The 18,857-nt window shown below is 37.6% G+C and overlaps 4 protein-coding genes, 1 long non-coding RNA gene and 1 other non-coding gene across 9 annotated transcripts; 4 read left to right on the top strand and 2 right to left on the bottom strand.

Moving 5' to 3' along the window:
- The first annotated feature begins 266 nt into the window (after nt 1–266).
- Nucleotides 267–399, top strand: LOC130510300 (small nucleolar RNA snoR77). The gene has a single exon (XR_008943977.1). It is a non-coding gene; the product is annotated as a small nucleolar RNA snoR77 (small nucleolar RNA).
- Nucleotides 400–2,302: 1,903 nt separating this feature from the next.
- Nucleotides 2,303–3,860, top strand: LOC108847986 (uncharacterized). The gene is made up of 2 exons (XM_018621380.2): nt 2,303–2,466; nt 2,558–3,860. The coding sequence occupies exon 2, from the start codon at nt 2,580–2,582 to the stop codon at nt 3,858–3,860; it is 1,281 nt and encodes a 426-aa protein (XP_018476882.1). The 5' UTR covers nt 2,303–2,466; nt 2,558–2,579.
- Nucleotides 3,861–4,034: 174 nt separating this feature from the next.
- LOC108847988 (uncharacterized) lies at nt 4,035–4,739 on the bottom strand. Its single transcript, XM_018621382.2, has 2 exons — nt 4,359–4,739; nt 4,035–4,283 (listed from the first exon to the last, which is right to left on the bottom strand). The coding sequence occupies exons 1-2, from the start codon at nt 4,737–4,739 to the stop codon at nt 4,101–4,103; spliced, it is 564 nt and encodes a 187-aa protein (XP_018476884.2). The 3' UTR covers nt 4,035–4,100.
- A 217-nt stretch (nt 4,740–4,956) lies between these two features.
- Nucleotides 4,957–7,938, top strand: LOC108847987 (uncharacterized). The gene is made up of 13 exons (XM_018621381.2): nt 4,957–5,085; nt 5,378–5,425; nt 5,518–5,566; nt 5,665–5,713; nt 5,797–5,867; nt 5,987–6,045; nt 6,279–6,374; nt 6,576–6,633; nt 6,833–6,969; nt 7,107–7,163; nt 7,249–7,346; nt 7,440–7,633; nt 7,727–7,938. Exons 2-13 carry the CDS (start codon nt 5,414–5,416, stop codon nt 7,780–7,782), a joined length of 936 nt encoding a protein of 311 aa, XP_018476883.2. The 5' UTR covers nt 4,957–5,085; nt 5,378–5,413; the 3' UTR covers nt 7,783–7,938.
- Nucleotides 7,939–11,380: 3,442 nt separating this feature from the next.
- LOC130509062 (uncharacterized) lies at nt 11,381–12,894 on the bottom strand. Of its 4 annotated transcripts, none has more exons than XR_008943205.1 (5): nt 12,350–12,893; nt 12,194–12,250; nt 11,999–12,066; nt 11,832–11,921; nt 11,386–11,716 (listed from the first exon to the last, which is right to left on the bottom strand). It is a non-coding gene; the product is annotated as an uncharacterized LOC130509062 (long non-coding RNA). The 4 variants fall into 4 exon arrangements; XR_008943203.1 differs by having other exon boundaries at nt 11,388–11,716; nt 12,420–12,893; XR_008943204.1 differs by having other exon boundaries at nt 11,381–11,716; nt 11,832–12,066; nt 12,350–12,894.
- Nucleotides 12,895–14,129: 1,235 nt separating this feature from the next.
- On the top strand, nt 14,130–18,498 carry LOC108844370 (histidine kinase 5-like). The gene is made up of 7 exons (XM_018617618.2): nt 14,130–14,622; nt 14,773–15,649; nt 16,216–16,744; nt 16,824–16,954; nt 17,037–17,244; nt 17,331–18,262; nt 18,345–18,498. The coding sequence occupies exons 2-7, from the start codon at nt 14,879–14,881 to the stop codon at nt 18,465–18,467; spliced, it is 2,694 nt and encodes an 897-aa protein (XP_018473120.2). The 5' UTR covers nt 14,130–14,622; nt 14,773–14,878; the 3' UTR covers nt 18,468–18,498.
- Nucleotides 18,499–18,857: the final 359 nt, after the last annotated feature.

The following is an 18,857-nucleotide window of genomic DNA, read 5'->3' as shown; positions in this document are numbered from 1 at the left end:
GATATGTTTTCATGTTTTTTGTTACTGTTGGTTTGGATTTCGAATTGGGACTGGAGTTTGACTCTTTGGCTTAATAACGATGCTTTAGAGATGAATGCAGCGCCCTAAATAAAAAAGACCACAATCGGAGATCTATTTCAGTTTCTGTCCCTATAACGTTTATTGATATTGGGCACTGAGATAGATCTCACATAGTTTCATCTTGTTTTCTTCTTTCTGTTCGATTTGTTATATGTGATTATAAAAATTATATGGAGCGGTGATTCAGGCAGCCTACTTGTTAAAAAAACAATGACATGAGAGGTGTTTAACTGCTCCTAGATAAAACTATGCTTCTGCTCTTCAGACTTGCTGAGATTTTATCGTCTTTGAAGCTGGTCTAGTAGTCTTAAGCACATTCTTTGCTCTCTAATCCCTACATATTATAGCCCAATTGTCATAAACGTTTATTCGGTCGGATTGGAAATATGACTTTATTTGCGTTATCATCACAATCTATCTTGAAATCAGAAAATGAACCATCTGCACAAGAAAGATGAGAAGAGTGTCACAAGAACCAACTCGGCTGCAAAAAGAGACATTCTTCTCATCTTTCTTGTGCATATTCTTACCCAGTACATGATCCCTTGCTTTTCGTGGCACATCCATCCATTAATCAATAAACCCTTTCCCTGCAGACAAAACAAATATTCTTTTTTAGATATCTGATTAAAAGTGCATCCAGTAACACCAAACAATAATTCTATAAACAATGTAAACACATGGTCAACAAGTCAGTAAAGCTTTGAGAATGATCTTCCACCAAATGAAAAAGCAAGTCGTTGAAAGTTGAAGCACAAAAACTTGCGGAAAGAAGATGGAAGCGGATGTATATACGATCATCCAGAGCACAACACCCGGTGTTTATATAACGCGATGAATCATAAACATCGAGCCACAAACCTGATTCTGTGATCGTGAAAAGAGAGAGAGAGAGGTGATAAAAAACACGGTTAAAGAAACCGAAGGAGAGAGCTGAGTGATGGTCCCATCCAAGAGAAACCAAAGCGCTTCATTCGAAAAACTCTAAACAGAGAGAGACGTACATAGAGATAGCAGATACAACACTTGTGCAAAATCGATTTAGTTTTCGTTCTTCCGTCTCTTAATCACTTAAAGCTAATTGTAAAGAAAACTGATTTAAAATCATTAATGGCATCGGTAACGTCGAGAGAGCTATTTTAACAAACGTATCGGTATCGTCTTTTTGGCGTAAATAAAGAGAGAAACTAATAAACATTTCTTTGGTCATCAAGGACAAGCAGAAAAAAAAAACAGATTAACATGTATTCATGTTATAAATATACGACTCAGATTTATTGGCTATATGAAAGTTGGTTGAAATAGTATACAACATGATGCACCCTGGAAGATGCGGACATTGCGCTCCCGCCAAAAACTGTATATGATGGTTTGGTTAATGATCTTCAACACCACTGCTACACGCCGAGAATGGAGCCCCTGGAGCTGCTGGCAAAGGACGACAACATCTGCTAGTGAAGCTGGAGGAGACGCCATGTACCTGCCACAGAAACGAGACCAAGTAGCAACCGCAAAGGAACAATTAATGAAAGAAAATATGGCCTATAGACTCATCATCAACAGAACAAAGAGCATGCATTAGCATTATCTAGGGCCATGCATAGGATAGGAAGTTTGAAACAGTCAGAAACAGAGAGATAATTAACAAACATAAATCACACTAGTGTAATTTGTACATACTATAAATAAATCAAGACTTAGGACGTAGGAGCAATGAATAGATCTATGATTTAATATTTCACTGAATCATTATATGTAACGTTTTTGTAATTGTAAATAAATTACATTCGATGATCCTATATAAATATATTATACGTTATCCAGTATATATAAATAGTCATGATTTTCATCAAAACAAGATATTGATTAGTTACTTTGTATCAAAAAAAAGATATTGTCATTAATAAGCAACAAATAAATACATAGAATAATTACTGCTAAACTAATTAAAGAAGAATATACTTCCCCACTGAGCATGTAAAAACAGCAAAAGTAACACTAAAGAAAAAAAAACTATTATTCACAAGGAAACAAAAAATGATAAATAAATTTAGATATGCATGGCCATCTAATTAATTGCAATTACGTGGAAAAGACAATCCAGCTATAACAAAAGTCTACGGTTTCCCAAAAACGGTCGAAATCGTTATAACTGGGTCTTATTTTGTGGAGGTGAAAAATATATAAAAGGGACGATTCATGGTCTCCTCCATCACCACCACCAAAGATATGCGGGATTTAAGCTCCATTTACAAAAATACAGAGGTCTAAAAATAAATAAGAACCCTAATTTTCCACCACAGATCTTTTGGAGGTTAGTTTGCTTGATATACACGTCTCTTCTCTTTTGCTCAAATGCTTTTATTCATCTCCTTTCACCTCAAGGTATATCTTCTTATTTTTCATAACAATTAATGTCTTAAGCATTGCTGCTGCATACCTATTTGATAATGTTTTGAAATATTGCATTTTCCAGGTCGTTAGTTGATTTCTGAATAATGGCAACGAGCTCCGGTACAGCGAAAACGAAACCAGACAACCCAAATCTCACAAGATCAAGATCTCTTGGCAGAAAGCCAAAGCCTGTACCATCACCAGACGCAGATGGATCTGACAGGAAGACAGTTGAGAAGCCGGTGCCCAATTACCTCAAACCCACAATCAGCTCCAGACCAGACCCGGTTAAGTTCTTGAAGAAGAACAGCGCTGCCGAAGACAAGCTTCTTCGTAGACGTTCCTTTGATCGTCCTCCTTCGTCATTGACTTCATCAGCTTCTTCATCCCATAATAAATCTCTAAACACCTCTCCTGCACGCTCACGTGACAGACCCGTGGTTCCGAGAGAGAAGCCTCTCACTGGTCTGCGCTCTTCATCTTTCCATGGAAGCAGCAGAGGCAGTCTCAGAGGAAGCAGTACGGTGAAATCGACTCCTGTGGCTTCGAGAGGATCTCCAGGGGTGAAGAAGAGCGGTCTGAGCGGTGGTGGTTCATCCAAGACCAAAAAGGAAGGTTCTGAGAATGTTCCAAAGAAATCTTTGGGTAAAGAGATTGCCCCAGAAGGATCTTCTTCTCCTCGTGCGCCTGATCATAAGGATGAGGAGGAGATTGTCAAGGTTGAGACCGATGTACAAGTTTCTGACCACATTGAGGAACCAAAAGAAGAAGAGAAGGATCAAGTTGCACAGCCTGAGGAGTCTGGTGAAGAGAAGGCGACCGGTCCAGTGGATGCCTCCAAAGAAGAGGGCATACAGCTTGAGGAAGCCGGTGAAGAGAAAGAGTCGGGTCCAGTGGATGTCTCCAAGGAAGACGAGAAAGAAGAGCTGATCAATGGGGATAAAACAGAAGAGCAAACAGAGGAGCATAAAGAAGCAGAGAACACCGAAGAAGACAACAACAGTGAAGACAAGGAAGAAGTTGATGATCATGAGGAGCACAGCGAGACAGTTGTTACCCCAGATGTGAAAGAAACTGAGAATGTCGAAGAAAGCAAGAAAGAGGAAGACGCAGAAGAAGTTAAAGAGGAGGAGGAGAGCGAAAGCAACAAAGTTGAAGAAGAAGCACCAACAACAGAAACAAAGGATCAAGTAGAAGAAAAATCACCAGAGGAAGGAACAAAGAAGGAAGTGGTGGTGCAAGGAAAGAAGGAGTCACCATCAGCAGCATACAACGATGTAATAGCAAGTAAGATGCAAGAGAAGAGCGCGAGGAAGAACAAGGTCTTGGCTCTCGCTGGAGCCTTTCAGACAGTTATTGACTACGAAACTGCTGCATCTAAGTGAATATACATCTCTCTTGCCTTTACATCACATAAACAACTGCGTCTTATTATTAGCTATTCCTATGCCAATGTTTTTTTATTGTTTTCAATTGTTAATCTTGTTTCTTGTTTTCGTTAAGCATCAACATGAACTAGTAATCTGATTCTGTTCTTTTCTCTATATGCAAAACTTAACAATTCAAAAAGAGATTAACTCATTCAACTCATTCAGATTCTTTTATATAATTAAAATGGAGAAGAATCACTTGCAAAGTTTGAGCTTCTTGAAGAAAGGAGAGACTTGAGATTTGAGATAAGGCTTTGTAGCTATGCAAGTCGGAATATTCTCAGGCTGCTCCATCCATAGCTTATGAGAGATTCCTCCTGACTTCAACTTCTCTGATAAATTCATCATCTGAGTTTCTCCTTTAACTTCAAGAGTGACCTGAATTTAAAAAAAAAACGGGTTTAATAATCATCCACCATTGATTCACACTGATATTCGATAACCTTGACGTACCTTGTGCATAGAGTCAATGTGCTGCGGATCACAGTACTGAAGCGTGACCGGATCGTCTCTGAACGACCAGATCGCCGCAACTGACGCATGGCATCCCTGAGTTACCACGCTCCCGAGTGGCCACGAATCGATCAGATCTCGTCGAAGCACCACGTACTGCACCACGACGTCGTCTGGTTTCTCCGCCGAGTTCTCGTCGTTACGGGAGGAGGCATCGGTTTCGCTGGTTAGTTGGCTCATGGAGGAAGCTGTTGCGATCCGACGGAGATGACCGATCCAGATCGTGGAACGTTGCAATCTGATCCGCGGCGACGAGTTGGAGAATCGGCGGGTAGCGAGCGGGAGACGAAACGCAGCGGAGGCGACGGCGGAGAAGGCCATATGAAAGGAAGACGACGCACGTGGACTTGGCTCGTGGATAAGATTTTATTAATGGGCTTTAGAAGGCCCAGTTTAATTCGTAATCTCTATGGACGAAAAACTCTGAAAAGTCCATTAATGCTGACTAAACGACGGTGTTTGGACTATTTGGTTTCAACATCAAACCGGTATATAACCGAACCGACTAATTTATTATACGTTGGTTATTATATAAACTCTTAAATCCATCCTCCCGTCGCTGGTTATAAGGCTCGTGTTCCTCCGCCTGACATTACCCGGCGCTTGCGACGGCTCTTCGCCTTTTCCCGCCAATTCGACCTATTTGCCTCTCTATTCGCCCGCGTCGGTAAGCTATTGTTCTTCGTTCTAGGTTTTTGTCTGCTTCTGTTTGCCTCTCTGTTCGCGTCTGAGGAGAAATCGTGATTTCGTAACTTAGGCGTATTTGATCGTATGGTTTTTGTTTATAGCTGACGAGCTACTCTTTGTAAAGGAATCTTCGTTTTGCAAATTTTGGAATTATGTGTTGAATTAAGGGCTAGTCATCGTATGATTGTTTTTAAGAAAAAACTTGGGACTTTAGATGTGATGTATGCAAAATTGAAAATACGATGTATGACATTGATGACGTGTTTTGGCAGGAGCTTGGTCAATAGGGAGCTCTCTTGAAAGCAAAGATGGGAGAAATGGTAAATAACACACCCTTTTCAGTTTTTATTTTCGTCGATTCTAACCCTGAAAAGGTCTGATTCCTCAACATTTTGCTTTTGCTGCAAACTAGATTGTTTCTCTGGACGATGACATTCCACTGGATTCAACACGAGCACGATGTGAGTTACAGGGTTTCTTGTGATTTAGATATTCTTTTTTAGGTCCAGTACTCCTGTTCTTTGCAGAAAGTTAATTTCTATGCTCTTCTTTTTTCTAGTTACGAATCTTCTCAAGAGGCATCAGCAATTGACAGACCGTCTTACTAGGTAGGAATGCGCTTCTGAAAGTGCTGTTAGCTTCTCGATCGTCTTGAAGTTATAACTTTTTATCTGGTGATGATTGTTGCTAGGGATTCTGATAAGACGATATTTGACCGGTTAAGCAAAGAATTTGAAGCTGCACGGGCATCCCAAAGTCAGGGTGGGTATAGATAAGCTTAATTGCAGAATTGTTCATCAGCACTAATTCAAACGCTGTGCTTTTACTGTCTGTGGCTATATTTTTTTCTTTTTAAGTATATGCTCTCCTCTCCTCTGCAGAACTATGCTTAGATGGGGAAGAGTGGAATGATGGTTTGTTGGCTACACTAAGGGAACGGGTATGGTCATCCTTCTTTGTGTGTACTTCATAAATGGCTGTTCCAAGCCTTGGTATCTGATTGAGGGTTTAGTAGACACGTTCTTGATTAGTTATGTTGTTCTGACGAAATAAAATAAAACGGAATATCTTTTTTTCTTTGTGAAACAAAACCTTGCATGCCATCTTTTTCTTTTCATCTGTTGATTTTGTTGGCTTTTACTTGAAATTGAACTTGATCATGAAACTGTGTAGGTGCATATGGAGGCTGACAGAAAGGATAGCGGTAATGCAGGTCTTGCACCAGTTTCTCACCCTGAAGAACGAGTTGCTTACAGAGTGGGAAATAAGGTAGCTCTTAAGTCTTAATTTCTTACAAGATTCTGCTGTTGAGAAAAGCCTTAAAGTCTAGATATCACATATTTTACCATGGTCCCTTCTGATTTCACAGTTTTGACTGACACTGTGGTAGTCTTAAGTTTGGAGTGACTCCTCACCTTGAATTGATACCAGGTCGTTTTAGCTTATACATTTGATGTATCTATTAAACAGGTGATCTATTGCTTAGAGGGAGCGAGAATTGGAATACAGTATGAAACATCCTTCGCAGGTATTTTGAACTATAAATGGAAATTAATCAAATTATACTAAAGCAAAACGATTTTCTCGTCAGAGGATTTTTACCTCCTGGTGTGTCACTGAAAGAGAGTTAGGTGTCATGTCTTCATATTTCTTTGTGGAGAAAGGCATTGTGACTTTTCCTGACCCATTCCTCTCCCAGTGTGCTGATTTATTTCTTCTATATATAGGAGAAACTTACGAAATCTACCACTGTGTGCTTGAGAGCAAGTCGTTCTTGGAGAAGATGAATGTACTTGAGCACACAATTCCATTCTTTTTGCCACTGCGTGACTTGGAAAATGATCATCTTTCTTCGAATGCTAAGGTTAGCATGGTTTCTAGATATATTGCCGAGAATCAACTTGCTTTGACGTTGTTGTACGGTACCTGATCTTCAGTTTATTTTCTTACTTCAAAATTCTCTAAGTCCTTCCTTTTGTTTATAATTTGTGTTGACGCCAGAAATTCATCGATAGTGTTGGGGATCTCCTGCATGCATATGTGGACAGGAGGGAACAGGTTTGACAACAATGTGGATGATCAAAATTGGCCTTTCACATTGTTCTTTTGAGTCATGACTTTATTTATCCTGATTATATTGTAGGTCCGGCTTATCAAAGAGCTCTATGGAAATCAGATCAGGGAGCTTTATCACAGTCTTCCTTACCACATGGTTGAATTTGCGATAGATGATTGTGACTGGTTAGCAATTTTCATAAATCAACAAATACGATACTGGTTCTATACTAAATATAGCTTCTTAAAAATCAAACGATGTTTTTTTTTGCATTGAAGCAAAGTGGTGGTGAGCCTGAGATATGGGAATCTTATGTGTGAACTTCCGACAAAAGTGAGAGTTCTAGCATGGCCAATGCACCAGCTGAAGAGACAATGTACAAGCCCTAGGTTAAGTAAACTTGCCAGTCAAGCAATCCCTGTGCGTTTATCTTTTGCCGAGGATGCCTTACGGATCCAGTCACTACCTGAAGGTATTTCTAGTTTTAACTTCTGATCTGTTAATTGTTGTTTTCACGGTTTAGATTAACTGATTGTAATTTTGTTCGTAATTTTGTTCGTTGCAGCATACGCAGAGATTGTAGTAAACATGCCACAAGAAATTGAGCAAATATTTCTGTAGAAGAGTTGGGAGCTAAGACTCTGAAGCTTTCTCCAAGTCTTATACTCTTATATATCTTATATATATCTCGCTACTTTCTTGTATGCTATTTGATGTTGATCCTTCATCTAACAATGTTAAAATTGTGCCACATAATGAATTTTGTTTAGCTTTTCATTCATATTCTTCATGAATTTACTTGAGCATTTGAAGCTTGGAAGTCGGAGTGGCTGCAAATAACGGTTATAGATTAATCTTAACTTATCTACAAGCATGTCCACTTCAATTATGAGAGACATAACCTAGCCTGGTTATGATATGTATTTGTTTTGTTGGTCCACCAGTATAATATTTTCACATTTTAAAGATCCTAGTTGAAGTAATCGTAAATATAAAAATAAAAGTAATGTTACTACTGCATATGAAATTACGGTGATGGTAAGGAATCCCGGAGTTGTGTTACCCACTTTGAATTATCTTACACTCACCCACTTTGAATTATCTTACACAACCATCCATGCAAAAACTTTAGTGATGTATAATTGGAGCTTATGATTACGACTCTCAAAAGTTCGTTGTCAGAGAAAAATGTAAAGAACTGTGACATGGGCCCTTCTCAGGATTAATTATCTAATTTTAGTTAACCTTTTCAATAATGGAACCAAAAGTATGAAATAATTGTGATGGACTTGCACTAATAATAAACTATTTTTAAAAGAATGTTAAATTATTCAATTAAAAAAAAAAACCTTTTTTACGGAGAATGTGTTCTTTGATCTAGTTTGCAACCAACATATTTAAAAATTGGACTAGGAAACAAAATAATTTATCTATCTACTCTCGTGATGGAAACCAAATGTTTTTTTCTCACACTGAATTTCATTCATAAAATTATACAATCTTAGATTCATTGTTAAGATGCGTTGGTGGAATACAGAGCTGGCAGGTAATATAGCTCCAGAGATAAAAGTTCCCAAATTGGAGAGACTAGGAACATAAATATAGATGGAAGTCAAAAGAAACAAGAGACCACAACCAACGCCATAACACTGCAAACCAAATGTATGAAACACGAAATGTATGGTACAGTTAATGATAAAACCTATCTTGCACCTTGATCTACGTTTGTCAATGTAATGCTTATCTTATCAGTTATCATTCATTTTCTCTTTTTTTCCTTTTGGGAAGCTAAAAGATAAAGATTCATGGACAACATTTTCACTCGGATATTATTTTAAATTTAACTATATAATATTATTGACAGTAACTAACTAAGTCGTTCACCGCAAGAATCTTTGTATGCCCCCTAACAATTGACAACCAATTCACAAGTATTGGCCATATTGAAAATTATAACATATTCTATTTTAGTTATCCATAGATTTTTTTTTAAAAAAGAAAAACATGCACCCAAGTTAATCTTAAGGGGAGTAAGTCTAACGAGAGATAACTGTGATTGTAACTATAGACAAGACAATAGTGCAATGCCTCTAATATTTTACTTTTATTATGGTCACTTTCTTAGATCCAGGATTAGATTACACACATAGATATACATATAAAAAAAGTAGTAACTAGTGTTAGGAAGAAAGATTGGTCCTGGTTTAGTCGAGGGTTAAACAAAATTAATAAACAAATCCGCTAATTAAGGATTGGTGTCCCCATCCAGTTAATATCTCCACATTCTTTGTCTTTCTCCACATTCGTGAAATACTAAAATAGCATTATCTTGATCATAAACGACCGTCCATTTTTGGCGCGAGAGGAAACAAGACACACAGTCAGAATTCGAAATGGAACTACAGCACGTGTTTGTCAACGATACTTCCACTTGGCGAGTAGAGACTGATGTGGTGCATGTGGCTATCACATGTTATATAACTAGCAACTATGGGACGGGACAAAAACAAAAGCCCCCGAGCGCCGTCCAGATCGGGGGAGGAAGACTAGACCTAAAAATGGCTTAGCTGTTTTACTTCTTAATTTAATTTTGAAAGACAATTTCATTCAATAATTCTGATTATTTATTTCTTGTGTACAACTTGATAATTTTATAATTTTAAATTTTAACTATATAGAAATGCGATTGATTTCCACAGCTAACCATTACAGTTGTTGTCTCTCTATTGAATTGTGACGTTTGGGCCTTTTATTTATTGTTATAAAATTTGTTGTTCTTCTTTTGTGTACAAGATTCAAATGATTGATCATACTTTACAACTGAAGTTGAACTGACGAATATAGTTTAAGATTTGGTGATTACTATTATATTTTCGATACATTGTGGTACATGTGCTGCTGCTTTGATGTTCATTGAAATATGAATGTCCCGACCGACCTAATTCGAATATTTGTGTACTTTCATTGACATTCTATAGACTAACACACATGATAGCTTTTTTTTTCTTTTGGGAAGAGTGTACAAAAGCCGAGAAAACAAATGATTCATTCGTTATTTATTGTATACTAGGGGTATTCCGGCGCTACGCGCCGGGTTCGGATGTTTTATTCCTTCGTTGAGTTTAATTTGTTATTTGTTCCATTTGTTAGTTGTTAGTCCTGTATTTTAATCTGTTTTTATCGTTTGATTTAACTAAAAATAGGATAAGTAGGCTGAACTTGAACTTTAAACATAAAGTAAGTTGATGTTCCAAAGATAAATTAATATAAATGCATGTATTTGTTTTGTGAGTATCTTGGCTTTGCATTGTCATGTTAATGCATTTTTATCTCCTGCCAAGTTATAATGGAAGAGGTTTTACTAATGGAAGTGAGGCAATTTTTTTTTACTACTAATTGCTTTACGGTTTTTATGTATTGATGAATAGATTATTTTGCCTTAGGTTCAGTACATAAGGGAGTGATAATCATTTTAAAAAGTAAAGTAAACAACAACATAATGACGCCACTTGACATGACATGATGTCTTTCCAGCATTGATTTCATGTAGTTTTCATTCGTGTCGATCCTAATTTATCTAAGTATGTTTTTCCGAAAGCCATTCCCCAATGCATAACTTTTTAATGATGTATATGTCTATGTTGATATACCAATCTCCTGTGGATGTTTGGAGATATCAGACTCCTAATCAGTGTTGTTTAAATAGAAGTCTTCTTATTTGTCTCTGACATAGTGAACCTTAGCCTTTTCGAGAAAAAAATATTTGGTAGTTAAGTCGTTGTAGTTTGCCAGTAATGTAAATAGATAGTCTGCCAAAAGGTTGATGTTGGTTTTTTTAATACACGGAACAGATTTGGCTTAATAAAAGTGAGGATTCCATACATGCTCGCCTGCTCGGTCTTTTCTTAAGGCATCTAAAGTATTGGGCTTATTTAATTATCTACAGTTCCAATCTTATCCTAGAGTTTTATGGAACCCTGGAGTATCTTTTTTTTTGAACTCTAGATCAACGGTTTATCTTTATTTTATACTATTAATTTTTATCTTTTTAATTTATACCCCTAATTGTTTATACATAATATCGATAGTGATTTTTTACTATCTTATTTATTTTGTTAACCACAAAAAAGTATGACACAAATAGTTTAAGCCTATTCAAAAAAAAAAATTGACCAAGAAAATATAGCATATTTTAAAATTTAATTTTTAGTTTTAAACAAAAAAATAACAATAATAGTATAGTTTTAAGTAGAACTATGATAACATGGAATTCTATTTTTTTTGTCAAAAATAATTAAGACCAATTTTTTTTTTTGTTACAATGCAGTAGTGTAGACTGAAAGAATGGCATATTAATACCAATAACAAATGTTGTACTAAGCTACGCCACAGTCACGCTCTCGGTTGTCTGAACACCTCCATACTTGGAACCACTTGAGGCGTCACTTCAGTCAAGCCATGTTAGCTGCAGTGGTTGATATATTCAGAAGAAACTTACTCATCGAACAGTTAAACTTTAAAGTGGCCCCAGACGTAGCTTTTAAAAATAGGAGAGCTGCAAAAGGTGGACACATAAGTTGGACATAATAAGACAAATACCAAAAGTAGACATACGCAGCAGAAGTTGGAAATTCCTTATACATACACATTTGGTAACCAGCCGAATTTACCTCTTACAAGTTCTGGGTTTATGCTAGTGGCCACGATGACCTTGGGTTCCAACTTCTCATGAAGGAATGAGAGCGTCTCTACCAATAACACTAAAGATAAATGTAGATAAGCAACAAAAAAAATAACACGTGTATGAATAAAGGTTTGTTGAAGATCGAGGAATAACTTGGCAACACGAATCATTGACATTATAAGTTGAGTAGTCCTGGTGATGGGCCCCTAAAACTTTGCAACCTGAGCATACAGACACACGGAAACAGTGTATCTAAATGAGAAAGAAGGATGATAGATGCAAGAAACTCATAGTGGCGTTAGCAAACATATCATCGAACAAACTAAAAGAGGACGAAACAATCAAAACCTGAAGAATCTATGGTGAGATCAGCTTCTGTTTGGAACGATCTTCTGCTGCAGTTTCCTGTTTAAGACAAAAACATACTGAAGAGTCAAAACTATTGATTCTATCACAAACATGCTAGCAGACAATATTTCAGTTTCTAGACTTGCAATTTCATACCAATCAAATAAAGAAACAATCTTTGCTACTGCTCAAGCTATAATTCACTTTTCCGAAAGTAAACAAATACCACCAAATACTTGATGGAGGTTATGATTTGTTCTCGTCGCGGTGGTGTGAGGAATCTGCCGCTGTTGAATCTCCACTGACAGAACCGGCCAGCTTTCAAATCGGCGAGCAGGATGAAGGATTGCGCCATTGTTGAGTTGATTATTTGCAGGGATTGTGCTTCAGTTTTCGCAGATGCAATGATGTTCATCGTAGGGAGCAGGATGGAGGTTTGCGCCATTGTTGAGTTGATGATTTGCAGGGATCGTGCTTTAGTTTTCGCAGATGCCATGATGTTCATCGCTGGGGCCTGGGAGCAAACACATTTTTTTGTGCAAGGAGCAAACACATTTATAGATGGAGTTTCTGACGGTTATCCTGGAAAGATGATAAGCTCGATTAAAAGCTGGGAGGGTGGTATAAGTGGTTGGACGTTACAGAGTGTCGATCGGAGTCTTAGCTGTAGGGTGAAGACGTCGATGATTTGTATATGGAATCGGGATAATAATGTAACCCTAAATATATATGGGCCTAAACTATACAAAACACATCCAAACATAAGACCCACCAACTGGCCAGTCTGGCCCATAGATTTGGTACGAAGACTTCGATGAGATGAAGAATTAGAAGCTGACGTGGCGCAAAACCCCCTCTCTTCCTTGCTGATGTGGCTGCTTGAGATGCCAGAATTGTCAATTTTATTAATATAGATTTGTATTGACAACTAGGAAATAAAAAAGGCAATTTTTTTTTTGCTAACTTGTAAATTTCATATATATTAATGATGTTAAAGAATTTACATGAGCAGAATCTTAGTTGCGAACCGTTCTGGCAAAAACAAAAAACGCAATTTCTTATAGTATTCCCATTTCCCACCATTCAATCATAAAATGCTTAGTAGCCAAAAACAAACATGTTAATTTATCATCGCTGTATTATCCGGGTGTAACGATTAATGAAAGAAAGTCTTGTTAATATCATATTGTGAATGCATATATTGATCTTTTCGATAAATACATCTTGATGTTCATGATGTTTACAGAGAGGATTGGTCTGGACTGTAACGGACAAAAAGATATTTTCTATTATTTTCTTGTTTTTTTATAACAGAACATAAACCTTCTTTATTCTTGTATTTTTCGTGCAAAAAAAAAAAATCTCTCTGAATAGAACATAAAATATTGACAATATAACTAGTACACTGTAGATTACCAAAACACAAAAGCCTAGTCCACTGGAGCTATTTTAAAAGCCAAGTTGAGTTGTTGGTGGAACAAATGGTGAAGTAGTGGAACCCCCCAATCTAATTATAGCCAACTGCAGTTCCATATTAATTTGATCCAGTAGTCTATTATTGAATTAGCAACAAAATTTAGCAATTAATTTAATGAAACTTGCTATAATTATTGGATAATCAACAAAATTTGGCAATTCATTACAATGATTAAGTTGCTAAAGTCATGAACTAATGGTCATCATAGCACTTTTGACGCGCCAACATAGAGCGTTTAACGAATAATGTAGTCTGTTATTGAAGCCAGTAGGGTAGTTCTCGTTGTTGCACAAAAAAAAAGGGTAGTTCTCGTTACTCATAAAACCATACCGAAACAATGACAAGGAAGTGATCATAGGAGTATGTTATTTTAAAGCTATCCCTTATTGTAATCCCATCACCTTTTTTTTCTTCTTATTCTGATTAATTTCAGTAGAGGTATAAACAAGTAAATAGGAAAAAAAACAGAGTAGATAGAAAGAAAACAGAGCTGTGGAATCGTGAGATAGATCGAAACGTGTGAATTTCTGTCATTCTATTACTCGGATTCGGTCTCAGAAACAAAACAAACGTGCACACACACACACACAGAGAAAGAAAAAAAAAGAAAAGAGAGAGAGTCACCATTAGAATACTAGAGCTAAAAAAACAGAGAGACAGAACAGAACAGAGGAATATAATATACATTGACCTCTCTGTCTTAAGGGGCAAGCACATGGCTCTCTCTCTCTCCTCTCCACCGTAAAATCGCGTTTTTTATTTTATTTTATCCTATCTTTCACAATTCACATGCACCTATCTCTCTTCTCTTCATTGGCTGGTTAATTAATCAATCTTCCCAATGCTCATCATTTGAAGTTTATTTACTCTGCCCAGGAGACTCTCTTCAGATCTATTTACTGTTTCGTTAGTTCTTTCTCTCTTAATCTCCCAGTGATCGGAGCCGGTGAAGGTACGTTTCTTAACGTTTATAACACGTTTGATGTGTGACTTTATGATCCACAATTTTTTTTAAGTCTAAATTATTAGTACATTTATTTCATAAAGATCAAAGATTCTGGTCGGAGATGGATTGTAACTGACTCTGAAAACGTTATTACAGGTTCTTGATCAGAGACCAAGATTCTCCGTTGATATAAAAGCGAAGACTGTCTGAATTAGAGTGTGTTTGTGTTCTTGTCTGAAGAAGAAACTCTTTTGAGATCAAAATGGTCTGCGAAATGGAGACTGATCAGACCGAAGAGATGGACATCGAAGTCTTGTCCTCCATGTGGCCGGAAGACGTCGGCGGAACCCAAGCCGACAACAACCAGTTCAACGTCGAGAAACCCGCAGGTGATTCAGACACATTAAAAGAAGTCGACATCGCCGAGAAACGCACCATGGCTGATTTAAAACGCTTGCCGGAACTCATGAACACGACCGACCAAGGCTCCTCTCAACTCACCAACTTAGTGAAACAATGGGAGTACATGCAGGACCACGCGGTTAAGCTACTAAGAGAAGAGCTCAAGATTCTCACGAAACAGAGAGAAGAAGCAGAGGCCAAAGAGCTAAAGATCATAGAGGAACACAACTTCGAGACCCAAGAGCCTGAGAACGTTCCGGTTCTGGACGATACTAGCCATTTGCTCCGCAGGTTTAAGCACACGAAAAGGGATGCGTTGGTGGGTAGCAAAAGGGTTGAGATCGACGAGGAGTTTGACACGGTTGCGTATTGGAAGCAGAAGGCGTTGAGTCTGGAGAAGATGCTTGAAGCGAGTACCGAGAGAGAGAGGAGGTTGATCGAGAAGCTGAACGAGAGTTTGAAGACCATGGAGAGTCACTCGGCACCGGTCGAAGAGTTGACTCAGAATCTCAAAAGAGCTGAAGGGTTCTTGCATTTCATACTTCAGAATGCACCTATTGTTATGGGTCATCAAGATAAAGATCTACGTTACTTGTTCATCTACAACAAGTTTCCTACCTTACGGGAACAGGTAAGAGTTCTTTTTTTTTTGGTTCTGGGTTAGGCATGGGTATGGGTGTTCGGTTCTAGAAATTTGAAACCGTTCGGTTATTATAAACGGTTCGATTTGGTTTTGGTTTGGTTAGTAAATTTAGGAACCGGCTAACAGCTAGAAAAATTTAGGTATACATTGGTTCATGGTTTCGATTTTTGTGTAATTTTATGGATAAAAAGTCGAATAATTCGGGAATCTATGTTAAATATCCGGTAATTCAGGTTATTTGGATAAAAATATCAGGTATTTCAGATGATTTAAATATTTTGGTAAAAATTATTCAGACTATTCAATTTTTTTTAGATAATTTAGTTTTTAAAATAGTATATTATTTATTTAAAAACTAAATATAATTGATAATCTGTATATAAAAAGTTTAGATGCTCATTTGGTTTTCAGTTTGATTTCGGTTTTTTGGTGTTTTAGTTATAAAATCCGTCCAGTTGTTTATAAATTTTTGTTCAATTTCAGTTTTGGTTATTTCGGTTCGATTCTTCAGTTTTCACATGAGAAAGTGTGTCTAAGTAAAACTAATGTCTCAGGACATATTGGGGAAAACAGACGTTGAGATATTCCATGGAGGTGGAGTGAAAGAGTCCGAAGATTTCAAGAGAGAGGTTCTTGAAAAAGGCAAAGCTTCAAAGAGAGAGATCACATTCGAAACAGACTTGTTTGGTTCAAAGACGTTTTTAATATACGTCGAGCCCGTCTACAACAAAGCTCGCGAGAAAATCGGTATCAACTACATGGGAATGGAAGTAACTGATCAGGTGAGGAAGAGAGAAAAAATGGCTAAACTCAGAGAAGACAACGCGGTGAGAAAAGCAATGGAGTCAGAGCTGAACAAGACCATTCACATCACAGAGGAGACGATGAGAGCCAAGCAGATGCTAGCGACAATGTCTCATGAGATAAGATCGCCGTTGTCAGGGGTGGTGGGAATGGCTGAGATACTTTCCACTACAAGGCTTGATAAAGAGCAGAGACAGCTGTTGAATGTTATGATCTCTTCTGGAGATTTGGTGCTTCAGTTGATTAATGATATTCTTGATCTCTCCAAGGTTGAATCAGGTAAGAATATAGTAATGTTTTTGTTTCTCATTTTTTCTTTCAGATTCTTGATGACATGTTTTTGTGTTGTTTTTTTTAGGTGTGATGAGACTAGAAGCCACCAAGTTTAGACCAAGAGAAGTGGTGAAGCATGTGCTTCAGACAGCTGCTGCATCTCTCAAAAAAGACTTGACATTGGAAGGAAACATTACAGATGAAGTTCCTATTGAGGTTTAATACACAAACAACACATTTGTCTGAAAAGAGTTGACGTGGCAAAGGTCTTTGTGATCTAAACTTTTTTAATGTTCAGGTAGTTGGAGATGTTCTAAGGATTAGGCAGATTCTCACCAACTTGATCAGCAATGCTATAAAGTTTACACATGAAGGAAAGGTTGGGATCAAACTCAAAGTGATATCACAACCATCCTTTGCGAGTGAAGAACAAAACGGTTTGACTGAGACAGAGACTTCGGTTTGGATTCGGTGTGACGTTTATGATACTGGAATTGGAATCCCAGGCAAGTTCAAGCAACATTAAAAAGAACAAAACTCAAGCTAAGCAATAGTTACTAACCATGTCCATGTTTTTATATTTCTTGTGCAGAAAACGCACTTCCTTGTTTATTCAAGAAGTACATGCAAGCAAGCGCTGATCACGCTCGCAAATACGGTGGAACTGGTCTCGGTCTCGCCATTTGTAAACAGCTGGTTGAGCTAATGGGAGGTCAACTTACAGTGACAAGCCAAGTCAACGCCGGTTCAACGTTCACGTTCATACTACCATACAAAGTTGCAACATCAGATGATCATTCAGATGATCAAGATTTCTCTGACATGGTGGATCATCATCAAGCGGAACCAGACGACACAACCGAAGGTTACTTCCAGTTTAAACCGCTTCTAGGAACTATCTATTCTAACGGCGGACCGGTCATAGGCAATAGTAACTTCTTACCTCATAAAGTCATGCTCACTAGCCCTCTTAAAATCATCAACGGCTTTGTCGCCGATACTTCTAACAACACTGGACAAAGTGAAACGGCTCAGGTTGAAAACGGCTGTGGCTACATGGATGAAACATGTTCTGGTCAACGTCCTGAATCAGTGAATCAATATGAGAACGGGACATGTCCCTCTAAGGAAACAGAGTCTTGTAGTAGTAGTTCACAAGCTAGCTCAGAAGGTGGAGCCTTAGAAATGGAGTCAGATCTTACCGTTTCATCAAAGCAGCCAAAGCTTTTGCTTGTGGAAGATAATAAAATCAACATCATGGTTGCAAAGTCTATGATGAAACAGTTAGGCTATACCTTTGATATTGCTAATAATGGAGTTGAAGCCATAACAGCTATTAAAGACACTAGTTATGATTTAGTACTCATGGATGTGTGCATGCCAGTTCTGGATGGTTTAAAAGCCACAAGACTGATCCGGTCCTACGAAGAATCTGGGAACTGGGATGCTGCGATAGAAGCCGGAGTAGATATAAAGACATCAGAGAATGATGTGCATTCCACAAACCGGCTGCCTATAATAGCGGTTAGTACTTCTTATTCTTCTTCATCATCAGATAGAAGCTCTAATAGAGAAATGACCAACGCTTTTTTTTTTTGTTTTGCAGATGACGGCAAATACATTAGCAGAGAGCTCAGAAGAATGTTATGCAAATGGGATGGACTCTTTTATATCGAAACCTGTAACGTTGCAGAAACTAAAAGAGTGTCTGCGACAGTACTTGCATTGAGTGTATGTGTTTTGTGTATAAAATGTGATTAGGGAAAAAAAAAGTTTTGGAGAACTGTACAAATTAAGTTAGGTTGCTCTCTTAGAGATTGTACAGTTTTATTAATAAAAAAAAAGCTTAGTCTTCCTAAGCAGCCTCCAAAACTCTACAAAAACGTAAATTATCTTTGAACACAATATGATTGAGTTGAATGGAACACCACACTGATTCATAGATCATGACAAAATGCATTTAGACTCAGAGAAGATGTATGCAGCGTTACATCTTGTTGGTTCATGGATGGATCTCAGAGTGCTGACAATGACTTTAATGAGAACTATAATTGCATTTGAAGACAATGTCTTTAGGTCCTAAAGAGAGTAGAGAGAACGCTATTTACCATATCCGTCA

The sequence above is a fragment of the Raphanus sativus genome, chromosome 3 (genome assembly GCF_000801105.2).
Source record: "Raphanus sativus cultivar WK10039 chromosome 3, ASM80110v3, whole genome shotgun sequence".
In the NCBI taxonomy this organism is placed as follows: Eukaryota; Viridiplantae; Streptophyta; class Magnoliopsida; order Brassicales; family Brassicaceae; genus Raphanus; species Raphanus sativus.
This window is presented reverse-complemented; position numbering and strand designations above follow the sequence as displayed.